Raw genomic sequence first — 21,318 nt, 5'->3', positions numbered from 1 at the left:
GTGATTTTGACGGAGTTGTAATTATTAAGCACGTACGTACTCTTTTATGGCTTAATTGGTTTTGTTTGGCTTGGTTGTACGTGATCCATCAATTATTTAATTTTGGTGGTGATCAACTGATCATCATGATGTGTCCGGGGATCAGTGCTGAGGGGCAGATCATACGGCCGACATTGCTCCGTTGGAATGGTGTTCCTGCTTGTGCGCACATCTTCGACCCACCATCACATGATGTGGGGTTACTCTTCATGAAGTTTAAGATTTTCGCTGTTTGTTTGTATAGCCGTAAAATTGAAATTTTTCTACTTTTACATATTGTTTGTTTGGCAAAATATATATAAAATTTAAATTACAGAAAATTTCTTTATAAATATCATCTATATTTTATCCTCTCAATATTAAATTTCTTTATAAATATCTTCTACATTTTATCCTCTCAATAGTCAATACTGCCTTAATTAGCTTCTTTTTTTCTTTTCTTTTTTTCCTCGGGGCCTGGTTGCCCCACACTTGTAGCTTAATTCACATTTTCAATGAATGAAGTGTGCTATCTTTTTCTCAAAAAAAGAAAAATATTTCAATCGGTTGCATCGAGCCCCCCTTCGTTATTCCATTCATTTTTTACATTTTATACCGAAAATGCCCTTAAAAATGCATAAATATATTAAAAAATTATTTTTGCTCTTGCAAAAGAAATAAGGGTAATTTGGTCATTTTGCCCTCTCCTTTAACGCTGTACATCCCCTAAAAGTATTTTTGAAATTTTAAAAGGACAAAATGTAAATTTTTGAAAATCTGGGAGGAAAAGTGAAAAAACTAGTACTTACATAGAATTTTTCTATAATTTAGTTAAAAATGAATAACGTAAAAGCTGACGGTGTGAAAGATGAGTTAATATTGATTTTGGTTTGGAATGAGCCAAAGTCAATTACGTTAAATTTGAAAAGTTTGAGTTTTGACCTAAAGTGAAGTTACGATGAACCAAACAATAAAAGTGTATATTTATTGTCAAAAATCATTTCACTCATCTCTACTTTTAGGTGAAAGAAACACACCAAGACAGACCTTATGTAATTTTTTTTTTTTAACTCCAATTTAGACCTTTTTCCGTAGCGTTTGGATTAGTAATAAGGGGAGGGATAACCTCTTATCCCCCTTTACACCCAAACGCAAATTTTTTATCCGAGAATAGTAATTTTTCGGTACCTGAAATAAGTTGGTATAACTATTCCCACCAACACCTCCATTTTCTATATATAACTATCCACTATTATCTATCCAAACGTTATTTTTCTTATCCCCGAAAACAACTCAATTTTCATCCAAACGCTATTTTTCTTATCCCCATATTTGTATCTATCCCTGTAATAGCTAGTTTTTGCTTATATCCGAACCAAATGAAGCTCAAAAATTTATACAAAACATTTTTTTTTTCCTCCTGCAGGAGTAGAAGTCCTAAATTGGTTCCTTTTGTTTTGGGCTTCAAAATTTTATTTCTATTTTTCGCCACAATAAAGACTCCACACTTTATGTTTTGTCAAATGCTCTGTTAAAGACGATTGTAACTAAGAATAGAAGCAATCGCTAGGATAAAAAAACACTAATAAATCCTCTGATAGATCCACAATACAGTAAAAATTCGGAACATCATTCAGGATAATTTCCAAATTGCGTGTGTTGCGTGAGATTATCCACTGTAAGAAAAAAAAAAATGTTTAAAAGGTGATTAAGTGGACAAGCTTGTTTTTTTGTTTAAAACTATTTTCTCCCGCAGTTATAATTGGAATTCTGGTCAATTTGGATATAGTTCCAAATGTTGCGGATGTCCCTATTCGTGTATTTGTAACTGTACGTAGTAGTTAATATAGTTAGAAAAACATGCGGTTAAAAATACAATAGTTATATATGTATCGTGTGTGATTGATTGAATATAGTAAAAAATACAGCAACTTCAAGTAATTTGTTTGGTTGCGTGTATAGCTGGGAATCGTACTTAAGAATTTTATCAAATATATATATAGTGCAGTGCCGGTGAGATTATCTCTACTGTAGAAAAAAAATATATATTTATTCTGTTCAAAAGGTGATTAAGTGGATAAGCTTTTTGGTTTTTCGCTTAAAACTATTTTCTTCGGCAGCTGTATATAGTTAGAATTCTGATCAATTTGAATATATTTCCAAAATATTGCAAATGTCACTATTCGTGCAATTCCAGCTGTAGTAGTTGAATTCACTGCCCCAAACTAAGCACAATGTTTGGAATTACATACCACTACAACTGCACCAGTAATGAGAGCAAATTCCATATTATGAATTTGCCTACTGTTCCCTGGATTATGTCAAGTAATAGGCAACTCCAACTGGATTATCCATCACATGAAAGAACCCACCAATGTATAAGCATATGCCATTGCAATTACAAATGGATCCATTTAAATGATCTTCAAAAATATAGAAAAATATAACTTGTCTCGAATATGCCCCGATTCGCCGAGTGTAAATGCGGTGGGAGACCCTTGACCCCTTTCTTCTGTTGATCCATCTCGATCCGTCAAAAATCTGCTTCCCTCCCGATTAGCCCTCAGTGGAATGTTAAGTGAGGGTAGGATTAAAATTAATCCGCCCGCTTTCACCCCGACCAGATAAAAAAACGAAGCGGTACATTCTACAGACCTCTCCCACCTTCGGATCTGTTCCGTTTGCATCCCTAATTGCAATACATTCTCTAGCTTATTATTATTATATTATTATTATATTATTTTGTGACTCATTACTACTTCCTTTTCCAAATGGCTAATAACTAATTAGTAGCGACAATGAAAGTACATTTACTCGCCCAAAATGATTCAAATCACAAAAAGAGAGAGAAAAAAAAAACATCCTAAATATTAATTGAAATTTTATAAACAAATTATACCAAAACGATCTAGTTGGAACCTCACCACACGGGCACAATTAAAGAATTAATCATTCTTGTTTGACCAATCATACTTCTAAGATGGAATAATTTTAAATCTTTTATTTCTCAACCATGCATTACTAAGTTAACTAAAGGAGGATATGCTAGATATGTCTCGAATTCTAGTACCGTAAGGTTTTCTAATCCTATTCTGTTTTGATTATCCCATTAAGTTAAGTTTAGATTATGCCTAATTTTATTGAGATATTCCTAATTTTAGTAGATTTGTATTCCTAGTTGTATTAGGATTTAGCCACTATTATAAATATACCCTTTATACCATTGATTTGGTGCGGAAGATGAGAAAGGGAATATGGGTGTATTTTTTAGGATTAGGGTTTGGTGAGAGAGACATGTTTTGTACACCACTTTGATTCTAATGAAGATTTCCGCTCCGTCTTCGTCCGTGGACGTAGGCCGTTGGCTGAACCACGTAAATATTATGTACTTTATTTTTCTTCTCTCTTTCTCGGATCTCTTTTGATATTTTCGCATCCGACGAATTAAATCTTCTCGGTTTTAGTTCTAACAGGATATTAATCCATGCATGTCACATGGGCAATGTATCCACTACCTTGTCCCTTCATTAAAAACCTAAGCTAGGCTACACTTATAGCCATTATTTAACATCTCATTCACTCTAATCACATGGGTGTGTTCTAGTATGGTCATTGTTATTGAAATTAATTAAAATATATATATAGAAAAGGCAAATTGCATCACCGCTCCCTGAACTTTCGACGGAGTTTTGCTTTGGTCTCGAAACTTTTAAATTCGACATTAGAAATCTTCAGCTCTCGAAATATTTTCACTGCGATTAGGCTTTGCTAATACCTACTATTAGAGGGCAAATTATACTGTCTGCGCGCACCAGTTTCTTTTTTCATCCTATATTTCAACCTCAACACCCATTAAATTACAATCTCTTCTCTATACAAAAGTTAGACCGTTGAAAAGAAAATAAGAGATGAATGAAGAACTAATTCAGTTGTGAAATATATATGAATATAACTAGAATGAAACATTAATGGCAATCAATGTAACCGACCGTCCCTAGAGCAAATGGTAAAGGACTTGCTGGTTGGTATCTGAAGTCCCAAGTTCGAATCCTAGTTGATTTATTTTTTCAGCTAAGTTTATTTCTAAATGAAATAAACGAAGCGGATAACGTGCTATCTATCTCTCAAAAAAAAAAAAAATGACGATCGATGTAAAATCTCGAATGTCAGAATATTTAAAAGGAGTTCGAGAACCAAAATAAAACTTGAGTAAAAGCCATGGATAAGTATTTTGCAAATTAACACCCAACAAGGAAAAGAGAAGAGGCATGACATGATGTGGCCCATGTGGTTGTACAAGTGCTTTGATGATTGGAACATGCCAAGGAAGTGAATGGTTCAAGCCAGTTGGTGCATCATGCAACCTCTATCTACATATTGAAGCAAAAAGGGATTAAATCCCTCAAACCCCCACCATGTGATCACCACCACTTTATGCATGTGGAATTGCTCCCCTTATTCTTATCCTACATCCACAAATCACCATCATCTTTGCACAAAGTAGGGTACATAGTATCCCTCCTTACCTAGCAACCTCTTTTTATGTACTTATTAATTGTATATGCATGCATGCAATATACATGTAATATATTTTATATATATATAATATGCCATAATGTATCTATAAAACTATGTAGTTGTATTTATATATATGTGTGTAACAATAAGAGACAAGTGAGGCATTCTTTTATGAGGGAAGAGGATGCTTGAATTAGGATATAGATTATGGACACTTTTTGAGAACAATAAAAGCCAGTAGCCCAGCTTGCTCCTAGGAGAATATTGATGGAAGTTAGAACATATAAGAGAATGATATTGGAAACTACTTATAAATTATTTAATATCGCAGCTCATAATTACGAGGTTTACGAGAGATCACATGAACAATTCTCTTCTTACAAGGACATCGAGGACAAAATGCACGTCGATTTTGCATTAGGGACAATTAATTTGATTTGCAAGTACATTTAATTTTATAAGAGATTCACCATTCTTAGAACGAACTCAATCTTTTTCATGCATGTTTAGATTATTTGATTGAAAAGAAGGGGCCATGAACTAGTCCATTTTGGTCCTATATCAACACTTCTACCATTTTACATTGCGTGGTTGCAATCAAATTAACAGGCAAACTCATTAATTTTGAGGATTAATCTTTATTGATGACCTTATAGAATTTTGTATACCAACAACTTATACTAGTGATTCATGAACCTACATGGTATATATATAGGATTTTTGGTGTATATCAAATTCTTAATTTATACATACATAATGTGTGTGTGTGTGTGTATATATGTATATACTAGTAAAGAGTTACAAGATGACCTTTGCAGTGTTAGAGACTTAAAAACTTTTTATTGAGAAGGACTTGTCAATAAGGTGTCCATCACATGCATGTTTTAGAGGAATCTTAGATACATAGACTCTCACACATCCCTTTTCTCTCCACTAGTATTGGGGTAGTGGCCAAGTTCTAATTAACCACGAAAAAATAATGGTGAGGACACAAAGAGAGAGACTTCTCCTAGCCTCCATATGAGTGGCTTGTGATGTTCTTTTCAACAAGCATGGCCACTTCCATTCTCATTGATTGCTTGTTACAAACAACACCATGTGTATCCAAGGTGTTTTTTTTCCCTACATATACTTACAAAAAAGTCTTCTCTTAATTGATGAGGACACACAGAATATTACTTAGGTCGATAGACTCATCTTTTCGCTAAGGGATGCTTATCAGTAAATTCGTTCTTTTGCTAGGGAATGCTTATCCTTTCGCTAAACGAAATGATGCCAAAATTTCACACCGTTTACTCCCTCGAGCTATATGCCATGCATTTTGCAATAAATAAACCTCTCGGCTTTACTTTCTCGATCGAGTGACGTTCTTCAGCTTCTCTTGTTTTGATTTGATCGATTTGTTTCTTCAATATAATAAGTGATTCACTAAATTAAACACTATTTTGTTAAATTTACCATATCTACCTGTTTTTCATGTTTAGAACTTTGGTTTCATGAACACTCAATGACTGGTAGCCAAGAATCTATTAATTCTAAGAAAGATTAAATTGATGTAAATAACTCAAAAGGCAAAAATAAAGAACCAAAAACAAACTTGGGGGCCTATGTTAGAATGGCCTATAGTTCAAAAGTGTTGTCACCATATATATATTTTTACTCTTATTAAAAAATTTTCACCACTTCTAAAGAGAAAGTTAAATCTATAGAGAAGATAGGATATTGAAGCTACTATTCCACTTTTCACTTTTGTCAGGAATAAAATCCAGCTATATATGGTCCCTCACACACTGCTCAAGGATATATATATATATATATATATATANCAAAGCAAAACTAATTAAACCCTTAATTATTAATTAATATCTATTGTATGTAACTTAAAAACAAAACTAGATAGGAGACAAGTGCAATGGCAAACTAAGAGATAGTTAAAGATTGTCATTGGTTTCTACATGTACATGCTCCAAAGACAATCCTTACTGTGATGAGTCTGATTACACCAAACATGTACTCAACTCATTAATTTGAGCAACATCTTTTATTGATAATTATATTATAAAAAAAAATTCTTTTATCTTAGAGTAAATAAGAAGGTATAATGGAGAGTTTGAGACACTCTACCCTATTTATTTATTTATTTTTTGGAGTGACCACACATAAGAGGACTCGGGTGGATGTCTCCATCACTTCTCAATTATATATATAAATAAATATTAAGATAAAGACAACAGGTCGCTTCATTCTTTAAGAAAATAAATTTTAATACAGAAGTGAGGCAACTAGATCTCTAGAAGAGAAACCACAAAGTGAAAAGAAGCAGCAACAAAAAAAAAAAAAAGAAAAGAAAAGAAAAGAAAAAGAACCTAAGAGAGAGAAACACTTCATTATTTCAACCAAGGGTATTTTGGTAATTAAAGAGATGGTTTAGCAAGAGAAGGTAGTAGAAAATGACAGTGTGGAAGCATTGAACTTTCAGGCTCCTCTAATGTGAGCACAGGACTTTAAACTTCCCTCTGACAGCCATCACATGGCCATCCAGACAGCCAAAGACCCACTCACAATGATCATCCCACATGCCCTTGTGAGGATGGACCAAAGCACCTCTGACCCACCTGCTGCTCTCATTTTGATCTAGTTTCTAAAACAGATTATAAATCATCTTCTTTTTTTCTTTTTTCATTCATAATCAGCTTTCTTTTTTTTTTCTATCTTCAATAGAGCTTTTGATAATAAATAGAATTATTTATTAGAGTTTTGGTATAACACAAAGCCAAATGAACTTCTGAACCTTGAAAAGCTCTCTCTCATTCTACGAAAAAGAGAATTTACTGGATAGAATTTTGATAAATAAAGCTATTATTACTTCCAAACTATTATTGTAGGGGATTAAAATAAGCTCTTTTTTTTTTTGAATCTTATAAGACCCGACGGCTTGGTAATGCTATAGCTAAAACGACTACTTTTGTATTATAAAAGATCAAAAAAAAGTTAAAAAAGTTTATAATCTTCTCTCCTCCGATATTTTTAAATTATGGTTGCAACAGCTACATATTTCTCCGGCAGCAATTGTAACCACAATTTTATGATTTAAAAAAAAAAATTAAAAATATTTTTAAAATTTTGGACCTTCTATAATATAAAATTTGTGTTTTTAACTGTAACATTACCAAACTGGGGCTAAAGAGAATCTCTTCCAATTCGATTACAATTAAAAATAAAAACTGTTAAATTAGTTTTAAAAAATAAAGAAATGAATCAACACATTTGCAGAAGTCTTAGCTAAGCAAAGCAGGCTTTAATTTCCATCATCATCATAAATCTGGCATGCCAATGGTGTCTCCCCACACCATCCTCAGGAATAATAATAAAAGCCTCCTCAGCCCCCTCCCTCTCCTCTCTCACCCTTCTTCATTCCACATTCCCCCCCTCCCCCCCTCTCCTTACCTTAACAGAATCAAACCCAGAAAACAAAAAGCAAAGCAAAAAAAAAAGAGGGGAAAAAAAGAGAAACAAAAGTGGGAAGTTATTAAGCTGGCATGTATCTTTGCCTTCAAGGTTCAATCTCTCCTCCCTCTTTCTCTCAATCCAAGTTGGTCCACTTTTGCCCCTCATTCCTTGTTGCAGTTTCATTTGGGTTCAGGATCTTAAGATGTTGAGGGGGGGGGGTGTGTGTGTGGGGTTTGGTTGCATATGAGTTGGAAGGTTCTTCCCTCTGAGTTGGTGCTGTTTTCATGACCTGTACTGCACCTGTCTCAAACACCTTCAACAGAAGTGTGAACTTGCAATTCAATTGAATGCCCAGGTTCATTCCTTCATTAGGAAACTTAAAACTTACATTAATTAGGAGCACACATTCACTTCATGTTCTCTAAACATTTGAGTTAGGGTTTTAGAGGATTGGAATTAGTGACAGCAACTGAAAGTTCTATTAGTACTTGTAAATTAAGGAGGGGAGTGAGAAGAAAAAGAAAAGAAGAGATTGAAGATGGCCGCGAAACATTTGAATGCATTTTACGACGAAAACCCGGATTTTCATAAGCAGGTCGGGTGCATGACCGGGATTTTTCAGATGTTCGATCGCCACCACCTCATCGGCGGGCGGCGGATCAACAAGCATGGCCATGAGAGGATTCTTTCGGGTAAGCATTTGTGCGAATTCCGCGAATCTTAGTTGCCTCTGTTTTTATTCCTTCAAATTGCTGCACTAAGTATTGCTTGCAAACAATGATCTCCATTGAATTGAGAAAAGTTTCTTTCTTTATGTATAGCTTTGACTTTGAAAGCTAATACCCCTTTTACTGCATGCAATTTAATTTTCCTGCGCATTATTGTTAAAATCGCTGAAATTCATATATTTCCCTTTCTTAGTTTGAAGATAGAAATCAAAATCTGTTTCTCGTAATGCAGATGAATTAATATTCGGTTTGTAGTCGAGTGTTCTCGTTATTGTCAATTAAAGCTGTATAGCTGATCATAAGAACTAAAACTAATAGCTTGGATTTTATCTGCTTGAATCACAATACATGTAATTTTCTTAGATCATTATCAATCTAATTCATGAGCTATATATATATATATTCGCTGAGTCTGTAATCCTCTTAAGATCTTTTTCTTTGGGTGCTTTTGTGGTGTCATTTCTCGAACAACTTCTCTACTTTGAGAAGCAGTAGCCGATTGTTTGAGAAGTAAAAAATTCTCGTGTCTTTGCTATGGCGTAGAGATAAAATGAGCTTTTGAGGTTCAAAAGTCCAATTCAAATGGAAAAAGCTCTTAGTGCTTCTTGAACATGTCTATACGTCTTCTGCAAAAACTTTATTTGGACCAAAGTGGTCCTAAATTATAATTTTTTCTTAAATTAATTTAGTTACTATCGCACATTAAGAAAATATTCCTTTTTCTAGTAAAAAATGATTATCTAACTTTATGTTGCTTAATTATAATTGTTTGTCTAGGCTATGCCATCCCGAACAGCAAAAGTCAAGGACGAGAGAATAATACAACTCCTTCGCGGATCATTTTGGTAATATTTCCGTCCCTTTTCATCGATATCATAACGTACGTATCAACATAAGTACATTAAAAAGTTATGAAATGTGATTTTTAATGCAGGAGAAAAATATAAGCAAAAGATCGAATGAAGCACACCAGTTCTCATTAGAATCATCAAGAGCGTCTTTCTCTTCTACATCCTCCTCCTCATTTTCTTCTGTCGATCAGTCGTTTTTTTCCGATAGGCCCGCAAAAAGTTCATTTGACATCCGAGATGTCGTGAAGGATTCAATAAATGGCGATTCCAAGGGCTTATCAATAAAAACTTCATGCAAGGAGGTGAAAAGCGACAAGGAGCTGAAGTATAAAGACTCTCCAAGGCCTTTGCTTCTATCCAAATCACTCGATGGGACTTACGTGATTGCAATTAATAGAGGAGTGAAAGAAGAACCATTGAAATTATCTCACTGTGAAGCCAAAGGTGCCTCTTTCTCCGCAATCTCAAGGGAAAATCGGCGCTTCTCTTGTGACGGTAGAGAACTACCGCGCTTGTCTGTCGATTCTCGAGATAATGGCAAGTCAAATACCAAACTAAGGGAACGTCCTAGACTATCTTTGGATAGTAAAGAAGGCACCATGAACAGGTCAAACTTTGATTCAAAATCCAGTTCAATGCGGAGGGATTCGGATCGAAATACTTTAAATCGAAGTTTCTCGATCGCGTCAGGTCAAGAATCGCCGGGTCATAGACGGTCAAGTAGTATCATTGCAAAGCTTATGGGGCTAGAAGCCCTTCCTAGCGAAGAGTTGGTAGTTCATGGATCGAAGGTGGAAAAAGAGTACAATTATTTTGGCGAATTGGAATCTCCAAAGGTCAGTTATAATTCTTTGGTTTCAAAACCCAAGTCTTCTTCTTCTTCTAGGGTTTCAACTGAATCAGCTCCTTGGAGAGAGAAGGATCAAAGTGCTATCCAAAGAGCCACAACTGGATACCGTAAGCCTGAAATGAAGCGAAAAGATGCGCCAATTTATGGGGAGTTTGAGAAAAAATTGAAAGAAATCGAGTTCGCTAAAGAATTATCGCGCGGAAAATTCAGTAAACAAGTTGGTAATAGACATGACTGGAATTTTAGGACAATAACAGTCAAAGGAAACATCACCTCGAGAGCTTTTGATTCTCCCATTGTTATTATGAAACCCGCAAAATTGGATTCACGAAAGAAAAAGGTCCCTAATGATGTATTTCTCTCAAGAGATAAGAAATTCAATGCGGGGAAAGAATATACTCATTCAGAAAAGGGCAGATCACAAATTAAGCTCGCAACTGAAAGATCTGTGGAAACTCCGAGCTCCGTCAGCCCAAGATTGCTGAGGAAGGTAGAATCAGAAAGAAAGTCTCTTCCTCCTATTCCTTCTAATAATTTGAAGAAGCCCAAAAGGCACTATACAGATAAGCAGCTACCTGAACCAGCTTCTCCGAGAAGTGGACAAAGACCGAAAAGTGCTCCAGTAAAAAGAAGCGAGAGGAGAAAATTTGGTCACAATGAGATCAAAGCTTCTAAAAGGTCTGATATTGAACAAGTCGAAGAAGTCGGAGAGAGAAATTTAGAACAAATAGACTTAAATTCGGCTTTTGTTCAGCAAAATATGAAGAGTCTCGACATCAGGGAATCCAAGGGTGATGATCTTTTGTCGAATGAGAAGGTATGGACTTTGTCTTCTATCTCTGATTTTTCATGGAAATATCATGTTTTGTTTAATTTTAACAAGATTTCTACGAAAAAGAAAAGCAAAATTGTTACCATTGTTGACCTCAAAATTCTTATATTTATAGGATTCATCGTTCATGAAGTAGAGCCACATAGGTGAATTCATATTATATAGCAGAGGTATATATATATAGATAGATAGATAGATAGATAAAAAAATTTCAGGGTTATATAAGTAACATATTTAGATTTAGTGACCTGAAAATAAGTTATCTGTTTTCTCATGCTTTTATTCTTACAATCAGTAAATAAATTCTTTTTCTTTTTCTTTTTGTTCAGAATGATCACTCAATCCTCAATGATGATTTGCCGGTTAAAGACATTGGAACTGTTGCACCTGAACAACCGAGCCCCGTCTCCGTCCTCGACGCTCCATTTTACCAGGACGACATTAGGTCTTCTCCTCTAAAGCGGATCTCGAATTCTTTCCAAGGTAACTCATGGTGTGTTCTTCGTAGAAATCGCTAGTTACTATCTTCACCTGCTTAAATGTTCTAGCTAACTCCTAAAGCTTCCCCGCACTGTGACTCCCTTAAAAAAAAATACAGGTTATTAACAGTTCCAAAATATAAATGAAACAAAAAAATTCTTCGACAACAAAGCTATAATGACCCTTTTAAATCCCTTTTTTACCACTTACATGAAGCCCCACTTCTCATGCCGATTAAATTTGCTAAAAGCTTTTAATAGCTGTTAGCTATGGTACAAACATCCTTAGCTGTATAAGCCAACAACCACAACCAACCAATAATCATGGACCATCCATTACTATACCTAGTCATTAATATGATGACATAAATATCATGGTTGTTTCCTTTATTGCAACCGTAGTTTGTGTGTTGTACCTTGGTTTTGATATACTTATGTATGACTCGGAAATTCTATGTTGTTGAATATAAATATTAAAAACACCGCTTTCTGATAACTTAAGCTGTTGGAGAACAACAATTATTTTATATAATTTAATATGGTATCAGAACAGAGCGGGAGTCAGGCTCCTTGCTATTGGAGAACAATGGTTGTCTATATAATTTTACATGAGTATGTTCGCTTCATCTCGGTTAAGTTTTTGGGGTTTTCCTCTGTTGGACCAACATTTTCTAATTGAGGATTTTTGAGAACCGGACTAAACCGGTCGAACCTCACTGAAATATTTATTTGATCCAAGCCATAATTTGGTTTGGTTTAGTTTAACCATTTCATTTGGACATCCCTTCCTTCTCAACTAAATCCTAAAAGAAAATTCAGGGCTTTTTTTGCATTTGGCCCTCTGGAAAAAATTTATTTTAAAAATTAGCCCCAGCAAATTTATATTTGTAAAAATTACCCTAACCCTACCACGCAGGTGCCACGTCAGCGCCACGTGAGCGGGGTTGGGGCTAGTTTGTTAAGTTGAACACGGTGAACCATTCACTGTGTTTAGACACGGTGAATGGTTCATCGTGTTTAGGAAAAGTATAATATATATGTATTGCGAAAAAAAATAAGGAAAATAAAAAGGAAAAAGAAGGGGAATATAGATATGGAACACGGTGAATCATTCACCGTGTTTGAACACGATGAATGATTCACCGTATTCAACTTAAAACCATGTTACTGACGTGGCGCTTGCGTGGCGGGGATAGGGCTAAATTTGTAATTATAAATTTGTTGGGACTATTTGTAAAAAAAATATTTTGAGGAAGCCAAATGCAAAAAAAGCCCGAAAATTTAAAATTTACATATTTTTGAAAATCAAACTGAATTGAAAGGTTAAAAAAACCCTAAACAAATAATCATGTAAGGTTTTTAAGTTATGATATTCGTGACTACTTGTTTACTAACCAATCTACAAACTCTTTTTTTTTTTTTTTTCCCTTCCTTGGAGCAGTTGAAGAAACTCATACTTCAGATGAGTACTGGAATCCAACAAGCCTACCGGACACACCGCCTTCTAAAGTTAGCAAAGAGGTCTCCAACATGGAAAACATGGCGGCCCTTGTCGAGAAACTCAAACAGCTGAGCTCACGAGACGACGAAGTCGTGACCGTCGATCAAGACGCAGTGTTTCTTGATTCTAAAGATCATCGGTACGTATACGAGATTCTCTCGGCGTCAGGACTCCTGCGCAAAGATTTCACGGCCGAATTCAAAAGCTCGATCAACCCTGAACTGTTTCTTGTTCTCGAACAAACAAAGATAGAGCAGCTCACAACACCTGCCAAGAAGCCAAAGCCGAATCCCGAAAAGCTTCACCGAAAGCTGGTTTTTGACGTCGCGAACGAAATTATAGCCCAGAAAATGGAAATTGGAAGCGCATTTCATCGACAGAGTTCGTTTTTCTGTATGAAGAAGCTGACCGGCCAGCAATTGTTCAAAGATGTGTGCATGGAGATTGACCAACTTCAAGCTGAAAGCCGAAATGCTGGCAGCTTCGACGATCACGACGAGGATGGATTATCGTCGGGCAAGAATAAAACTGTTGAAGGATGGGAAAAATTCGGAAATGAGCTACAAGAGATGGTTTTGGAGATCGAAAAATTGATTTTTAAGGATCTAGTCGACGAGGTCATTTGCGGCGAGGCTGCGAGGAATTTGGGCCTAAAAAAGTTGAAGCTGCAGAGGCAGTTGTTTAACTAAGTGTAGTATTTAATTTGAATCCAAGTATCTCTTGTTGATTTTCCTTTAGTTAAATGGAATATATTTCTATATTTGTCTTGTATAAATTTTCTGCAGAAATTTTGCAGCATGATATGGGCACTGATAAAAGTTACTCATGGACATCTCAGTGAAACTCTGAAATTAAAGTTTACCAGAAAAAAAAAAAATCTAATTAATGGTAATGTAAACAATTCCGATATTTTTAATAATTGATACATCGATATGAACTGTTTTAGATGGTACTATTGGATGAATATAAATATTAGAAACATCATTCTCTAGTAACTTTTTTAAAGTGTTTGAAGAAATTAATTATTTTTACATCTTTTCGTATGGTGTCAGAGTCTGAGGTCTCCAATTCAAACCCTACCAGACTTCTAGTTTTATTTTGTTTTCTTTCAATTAATTGAAGTCTATATTTTGAGTCTATTAAAAAATTGTGAGGTCAACTTGAGGGGGGAGCGTCGAAGATTAAACACCGTTCTCTCACAATTTTTTTTATGCTAACAACAAATACATGCAAGTTTGAAGTTTCTAAGTTCAAAGTCTATTACAGTTACTAGTGCATGCAACTGGCTAAAAACTTGATGATTGGTATCTGAGGTCCTAAGTTTGAAGCCTACTTGCTCCACATTTCTAACTGAGTTTATTTTTTAAAAAAATAAACGAAGCATATCGTATGCTACCATTCTCTCAACAAAAAACGTTTAGGTGAATTTTCTTTTTTAATATTCACGACCGAAGAATTTATGAAAAGTGCTTCTTTATCTTGTTCCGGAGTTCGATTTTTGTAGTCCAAAATACTTATTCAGATATTACGGTTACAACCGAAAGAATTAACGTGACTTTAACCAATCTGGGGAGAGAAAAAAATGTACTGAATTTTTGTAAGAAAAAAAAAATTAATTTGACCTCCTAAAGACTAAAATTTGTAATATTTTGATCTTTACTATACCTAATTAGTTAGAGAACTATATAAAATTTTTAAAATATTGAGGGGGTCCTGGCAATTTTGTGCCTCATAATGGACTAAAAGCTATAATATTATTAGAATATCGAATAAAAAATATAGAGCGTTTATAAAATACTACAAATCCGTGAAATGAACGGCAAAAATTTCCACCAAAAAAAAAAAAGGAAAAGCCCCAAAATCAATTTTGATTTTGTGATCATGCTTTGACTTTGGAACATGCATTTTTTGGGGGTAAACTTCAAGTACCATCTTTGTGATTTCGCATTTTCTTACTTTAGTATTCTATAGTTTAAAGTGTATCAATTTAGTATTATGGTACTAAAATAAAAAAAATACAAAACCACAAGGTGGTATTTGAAAATTTTTCTTTTTTTTTTAATTCTATTAGAAAAAGGTATACTAATTGATTATAATAGATATTAACTGTCATAAAAAAAATATAAAAAACTGTCACAACAAATTTATACATAAATTATATAATTATAAACAAGAAAATGGAGATACCACACACAATGTTATAATCTTTTCTTCTTCTTTTTTTTTTTTTCTCTTCCTATTGGGTTATTGTAGAAGAGCATGCTCCAGGTGTAGATCATTGCTGCAGGAAAAAAAAGTTAAGGTAAATGAAATATTATTAAAGTTTTGAAGAGTATGTAGACAATTATCCTTAAAAAAAAAAAAAAAAAAAGGGTGGTGTTAAACATATCTTTGGGAAAATTGCATTAGTAGTCCCCGAACATTGAGTGAAGTTTCATTTTGGTTTTCAAACTTTCGATTTCGACATTCGAGACATTGAATTCTTAGTAAGGTTTTAATTGAATCCCCAAACTTCCAAAATTATTTTATTTTAGTTCTTAGTCCTTACATTAAACTAAAATCATTATTTTTATCTAGTTCATCTGCTTGTTCGTACAATATAAACTCTGCGTTCTTCATCTATCTCATACTTTCAATTCAAAGATTATCTCATGCTTCAAACTTATCTCTCGCCAAGTTAGAATTTTCGTCTACATATAAATTCGATTGCTGAATTGAAAGTATGAGATGTGGTAAAGAACCGACGAATTTATGGTGTACGAATATGCATATGAATTAGGCGCACGCAACAATTTGTGCTGTAAGGTAGGACCAAAATGAAATTTTTTGGAAGTTAAGGGTCTAAGATGGAACCTTATTGAAAGTTCAATGTCTTGAATGTCGAAATCAAAAGTGCAGGGATCAAAATTGTGAAACAACCGTTGTGCTCTAAAAACTTAAGCTGTTAGAAAACGATGTTCAAAGTTTTTTATATTTAACAAAAATAAAACTTGCCTCGAAGTTCGGGGACTACTAGTGCAATTTATCCTTGTTACAATCATAAAATTTGAGAATCATAGAAAATTTTCATTCAGATAACACTATCCTCTAATAGCTTAAGCTATTGGAGAACAAAAGATTGTTTCACATTTTTTTAACATGGTATCAGAGTATAAGATTCTGATTTCAAATTCCGTCAAACTCTTAGCGTTATTTAATTTTCTCTTAATTTGATTCAAATCTGTGTCGTGGGTCTATCAAAAAAGTCTCAGAGTCCAGACCTAAAGGAGAGTATTAAATATAGATATTAGGAACACTATTTTTTGGTAGCTTAAGCTGTAGGGCAACTTACAGTTGTTTCGCATTATTTAACACTCCCTAATATTTTTGTTTACCATATTTTCTATTAGCTTCTATCAATTTAGTATGCTTTGCATTTTCAAAATTAGGAAATTTTTTGAACTAGAAAATGTAAATGGTGATTCCCCACATGTAAATTTTGTCAAGAATATTATAAAGCTACATAAAATTCAGATAAAAATTTGGAAACTTACTGAACAATTATGAACATCCTGACATCCACACAAAAGCCTCCCATTTAGCATGTCAGTGGCTTGAAATGCACCTCCCCCATCACTCCTCTATACAAAATCAATGCAAAATTTTGATTATTAAGGTTATTTCTCAATGCTCAAATGCCCACAAATTCCGCAAATTATCAAACAAAAATCAATATTGCCTATAATTTAGTCCCTAAAGATTGACCCCGATTCGAATTTCGCGACAAGAGTTTTGGTTTCAGCAATATATGTCGTCTCCTCGGAGTTTCAATTTTAACAATTCAATGTGTTTAAGTTCTGACTTGAATTTCTTCTGCAGAGTTTCAATTCTAACAGATTGAGGCCAACACTTAGGGACTAAATTTGCAACCAGTTAATCCAAAACTAAATCAACAAACTGCAGATTTTGTGAACATCTTCTGAACAGCTGTAAATTACTTACCTTGTAGTAGTTAACTGCTACGAAATTAGCCCAGCGGTGACCCGATGCGATGTAGCAGGTATTGAGCATGTCCACAAGGCCCATTGAGTTCTGCAAACACGACGTCAGTTTCACAGGAATCGTCGGAAAATAGTTTACGAGAACTAAAGATTTCGTTGTGTCGTTGAGCAGCGACGATTCTGCGCGGTTAAAACACTTCCCAGCTTCCATTCCATCATCTCCATCTACATTGATAATGTATTCAGATTAGAGATCAGGTAATGTAAGTATAAAATGAAGAACAATTATGATAACATTGATAGTTTTGTAACTCCTTGTTTAGTTTCACTTTAACAATTGCCAAAATTCATCACCGGGGGCGTATTTGGATGCTGGAATAAGTAATTCGGCGATAATTTCTAGCATGTTCCGTCATAACGCGACTTATCTAATAAGGTCCCCCCAAAAAAGATTGCAATTACTGTAAAACATCTTTTCATACTCCCGACTAAATAACTATCATAAAAGAAAGATATATACGGAACAAGATATTCACGCATCCAAACAGACAGTGAAAAAAGTGAAAGAAGAGAAGTTTCTTACATTGATTTTCGACCATGAAGTTCCATTGATAGGCTATCCCTTCGGTCTCCTGCTTCGACCGGATCGAAGTGAATACGAGGAGGCGCTCGTTGTTCGCGACCATGTCGCTCACGAGAGGCCAATCCTCGCCATTTTGGGGCATTTTCGAAACAGGAAACCAGTACTGTAACAATCCTGATTCGTTGAATACTTTCGTCAGTCCGTTCGGAGCTTGTACGTAGTCTTCTAATATCAGCGTGACGATTTCAGATGGATTCGCCGACAGAAAGGCTTCGATTTCCATCATGGTATCTAGAGCAGGTTCCTGCAAAGATAATTAATCTTTGTAAACAACATCTTTGAGTTATTATATAGAAATCAGATACTAAGATTACAAAAACAATCAGTGCCTTAACTTAAGCATGACTAACATATATGAAAGCAAAATGACTCTATAAAAAGCGAAAATTTTGCAAATCAAAATACATTGGTACTAAAATATACAAGTTAAAATTATACTTACAAATGCAGTAAAATCATAGCATTTCCCCCCTGTTGAATGGCACAACCACACATCACCTTTGAAGTCATAAGTATCCAGCATTAAGGCTCTCACACCATTCTACAAATAAAACTTAAACAATATTAATCACTAAGAAGGCTTTTTTTTTTTTTGGTATAAAATGAAAAATAGAAACATCTAACTGTTGTGTGTTGTGTGTTGTGTGAGACATTACACACATACATTTAACTGTTGTGTGACAGTGTCCTCTTGATTGTCGAAGGTGACGCGCGGAACTCCGGTGTGTGACGGCTCTCCGTCGATGGCGAAGGAGTTGTGTGTGGTGAGAAATGCATACTTGTTGAATGGCAGTGAGTTGTTCTGTTATCAAAGGATTACCAAATTATAGAAACAGTGTAGTGTTACAAGCAATGGAATGAGCAAATATGCTAGATAACATGTTAACTAAAACTAGGTGCTACAAATAATAGAATCATATATCTTGCACACCAACAAAGTATTCATGGCATGATTCATCTGATATCCATCATGCACTTAAGTAGGGATATTAAGATTAATTCTTATCCCTTCTTATCAGATTGATCATGGGCACCTGATAATCAGGTGTAAATCTTATAAACCTCTGATCCCAGAGTTCAAACACCTCTTTTGGATTTTTAATATTAAAAAAAAGATTATAACGTTAGTGTGAAAACATTGTGCCTTCGAGTTTGGACAGATAGCATGTAAGATTTACACTCACTTTTTGCACATACATATAGTATTTCTCTTTGGGAATCAAAATTTCACGGGGCGAATTCATAATTTTTCAAACATTTTAGGGATATATAAGTTTATTTGCCCAATCCACATTATTCATTCAGAAGCCATTTTACTACTAAACGAGTGCAAAAATATGTATAGAAAGATGCAGAAACAGGAAATAAATAAGAGAGGGACTAAAAGTAAATTATGAAAACATGGGAGGGGGAAATTACAACTATCTCGAAGGGGTTAGAAACAGTGGACCGGACGCACCGTGAACCAGAGAATTCGAGCTGGCAATTGAAGCAATATAGACCGGGCTCACAATCCCCATTAGAGGAGCAACTGTCATGTAGCTGTGAAACATTTATGTACATGGAATTTATTATCATATAATATAAAATAAAATAAAATAAAATAGTTGACTAATTATCTTTTTTTTTTTTTAAATCAGTTATTCTAATTGGTTAAATAAAAAAAAATTTCATATGATGGTTCCATTAACTATTAGCTATTAATTATTCTAATTTATTTGCTGAAAAATAATTAAATAATCAAATTTGATGAAATGATTAATAAATTAAATAAATTTTTGAAAAAAATTAATCAACTGGATTCACTCAAATAAAAATATCGAAAACTAAGAAGTGTCACTTGATTTAGACAAATGCAAAGAAAAAAAGAAAAAACTGTTGAGGGAACATTTCAAAATGGCCTACAGTTGAGGGACAAAAATTGTATGGGCATCGTTTCCAAACTATTAGTTTGGGGATGATGTGAATGGGCGCCGCGTGGTCAGCGCGCGCCTATCGAAAGAACAAAAATAGAAAAAAAAGAAAAAGAAAAAGAAAATTCGTGCGCCATGAGCTTTTAGAGAGAGAAAAAGAAGCAGATGGAGAGAAAGAGAAGGTTGAGATACGTGCGCGATCACCACACAGCGCCCATCCACATCGTCCCCAAACTAATAGTTGGGGATTAGTTTGGGGACGGTGCCCATACAATTTTTGTTCATAGAAGAGAGAGATTCCATACAATTTTACTTATTTCTATTTCAAACTAATCTAGAGAGAGAGAGAGAGAGAGAGAGAGAGCACTAACCTTGCATGCTCCATTAGAGCAAGCACTTGCATAGCTTAATAGAGCTAAACAAATTAATGGGATGATTCTTCTAAAAAGACCCATTATTAGAGAACAAAACATGTGAATTTAGAGAGAGAGAGAGAGAGTTATGAAATGTTGGTTTGAGAAGCCAAAGAGCAAAGAAGAGTGGAGGAGTGGGTTTTCTTGCATGATTGAATCACTTCAACTTCCAAACGATGTTGATGGATATGGATATCCGATAATTTATCCGAATCCAAACCCAATTGAGACAGTTTTAATCGAAGCATAAATGGAATGATTTTAATAACAGGAATTAATTGGTTCTCGTTATGATTTTTGCTTAGATTTGAACCAAATCAAACCCACAACCATACTAAGAATTTAACCCATAGAAAAACTTAATTATATATATATAAAATATAATAAAACTTTTTTATATCTTTATTTTAATAATAAATATGTATTTATAATTTAATTTAATATTAAATATATTAAATAGCTGTCTTCGATTTTTTTAAAGATTTGGATATAATTTTTATTTTTGTGAGGCAGTTTCAATTTTTTTATATTCGGGCTGGTTCGGATACGATTTGAAATTTGATTTTTTGTTTGGATTTGTTTTCAGATTTTGTAAAAACGGATCCGTCGAGATCCTTTTATCATTTTATATTTGATACATACAATCTTTTTTTCTTGTAACATTCTCCTACAAAGTTTTTGGAGCTTAGAGAGAAGAAGCCAAATTTTTATGGACATTTCTAGGCTCTCCACCAACAACTACTAAACATAGTACCCTTTCTCTCTATTTTTTTATTTTTTTTTTTAAATTTTGTTTATAGAAATACAAAAATAGGGATTCGAATTTCTGACCAGGAAGCAAGAGTCTTAGGACAATAATCAACTATTTTAAACAAAGATTGCTAACTACCAAATTATTTAAATTTTTTTACGAGTTCAGGAATATATATTTAGAAGGTTAGGTCATATTTAATCAACAGATACACTGAATCACCAAATTAATATATTTTTATAAAAAAAAATGGAAATAATCCCCGTCATTGAGAAGCATGAGTTGTACTGAAAGTTATGAATTGTTTGTAATTTATATTATGACTTTTTATGTGATGACCATAAGACTCTGCGCTAAATGTGGCATAGAAATATGCTATAAATTAGTCTAA

At 34.1% G+C, this 21,318-nt stretch overlaps 2 protein-coding genes across 2 annotated transcripts; one reads left to right on the top strand and one right to left on the bottom strand.

Moving 5' to 3' along the window:
• On the top strand, positions 7,877 to 14,002 carry LOC109718686 (protein LONGIFOLIA 1-like). Its single transcript, XM_020245038.1, has 5 exons — positions 7,877 to 8,678; positions 9,492 to 9,559; positions 9,649 to 11,232; positions 11,577 to 11,730; positions 13,168 to 14,002. The coding sequence occupies exons 1-5, from the start codon at positions 8,525 to 8,527 to the stop codon at positions 13,914 to 13,916; spliced, it is 2,709 nt and encodes a 902-aa protein (XP_020100627.1). The 5' UTR covers positions 7,877 to 8,524; the 3' UTR covers positions 13,917 to 14,002.
• Positions 15,308 to 20,279, bottom strand: LOC109718069 (PI-PLC X domain-containing protein At5g67130). The gene is made up of 8 exons (XM_020244074.1): positions 20,135 to 20,279; positions 19,270 to 19,392; positions 18,515 to 18,652; positions 18,293 to 18,391; positions 17,791 to 18,094; positions 17,209 to 17,432; positions 16,761 to 16,847; positions 15,308 to 15,508 (listed from the first exon to the last, which is right to left on the bottom strand). Exons 1-8 carry the CDS (start codon positions 20,234 to 20,236, stop codon positions 15,503 to 15,505), a joined length of 1,083 nt encoding a protein of 360 aa, XP_020099663.1. The 5' UTR covers positions 20,237 to 20,279; the 3' UTR covers positions 15,308 to 15,502.

This window comes from Ananas comosus, linkage group 12, assembly GCF_001540865.1.
Source record: "Ananas comosus cultivar F153 linkage group 12, ASM154086v1, whole genome shotgun sequence".
In the NCBI taxonomy this organism is placed as follows: Eukaryota; Viridiplantae; Streptophyta; class Magnoliopsida; order Poales; family Bromeliaceae; genus Ananas; species Ananas comosus.
This window is presented reverse-complemented; position numbering and strand designations above follow the sequence as displayed.

What these genes read in the sequence shown, in the direction of transcription:
- LOC109718069 (XM_020244074.1), bottom strand. Translation starts at nt 20,236, where the DNA reads ATGTTTTGTTCTCTAATAATGGGTCTTTTTAGAAGAATCATCCCATTA. An exon ending in CTGTCACACAACAGTTAAAT is followed by an intron (nt 18,392 to 18,514) that starts GTATGTGTGTAA and finishes TTTTATTTGTAG; the next exon opens with AATGGTGTGAGAGCCTTAAT. An exon ending in CTTCATGGTCGAAAATCAAT is followed by an intron (nt 17,433 to 17,790) that starts GTAAGAAACTTC and finishes TTATCAATGTAG; the next exon opens with ATGGAGATGATGGAATGGAA.
- LOC109718686 (XM_020245038.1), top strand. Translation starts at nt 8,525, where the DNA reads ATGGCCGCGAAACATTTGAATGCATTTTACGACGAAAACCCGGATTTT. An exon ending in CCATGAGAGGATTCTTTCGG is followed by an intron (nt 8,679 to 9,491) that starts GTAAGCATTTGT and finishes TTGTTTGTCTAG; the next exon opens with GCTATGCCATCCCGAACAGC. An exon ending in GATCTCGAATTCTTTCCAAG is followed by an intron (nt 11,731 to 13,167) that starts GTAACTCATGGT and finishes TCCTTGGAGCAG; the next exon opens with TTGAAGAAACTCATACTTCA.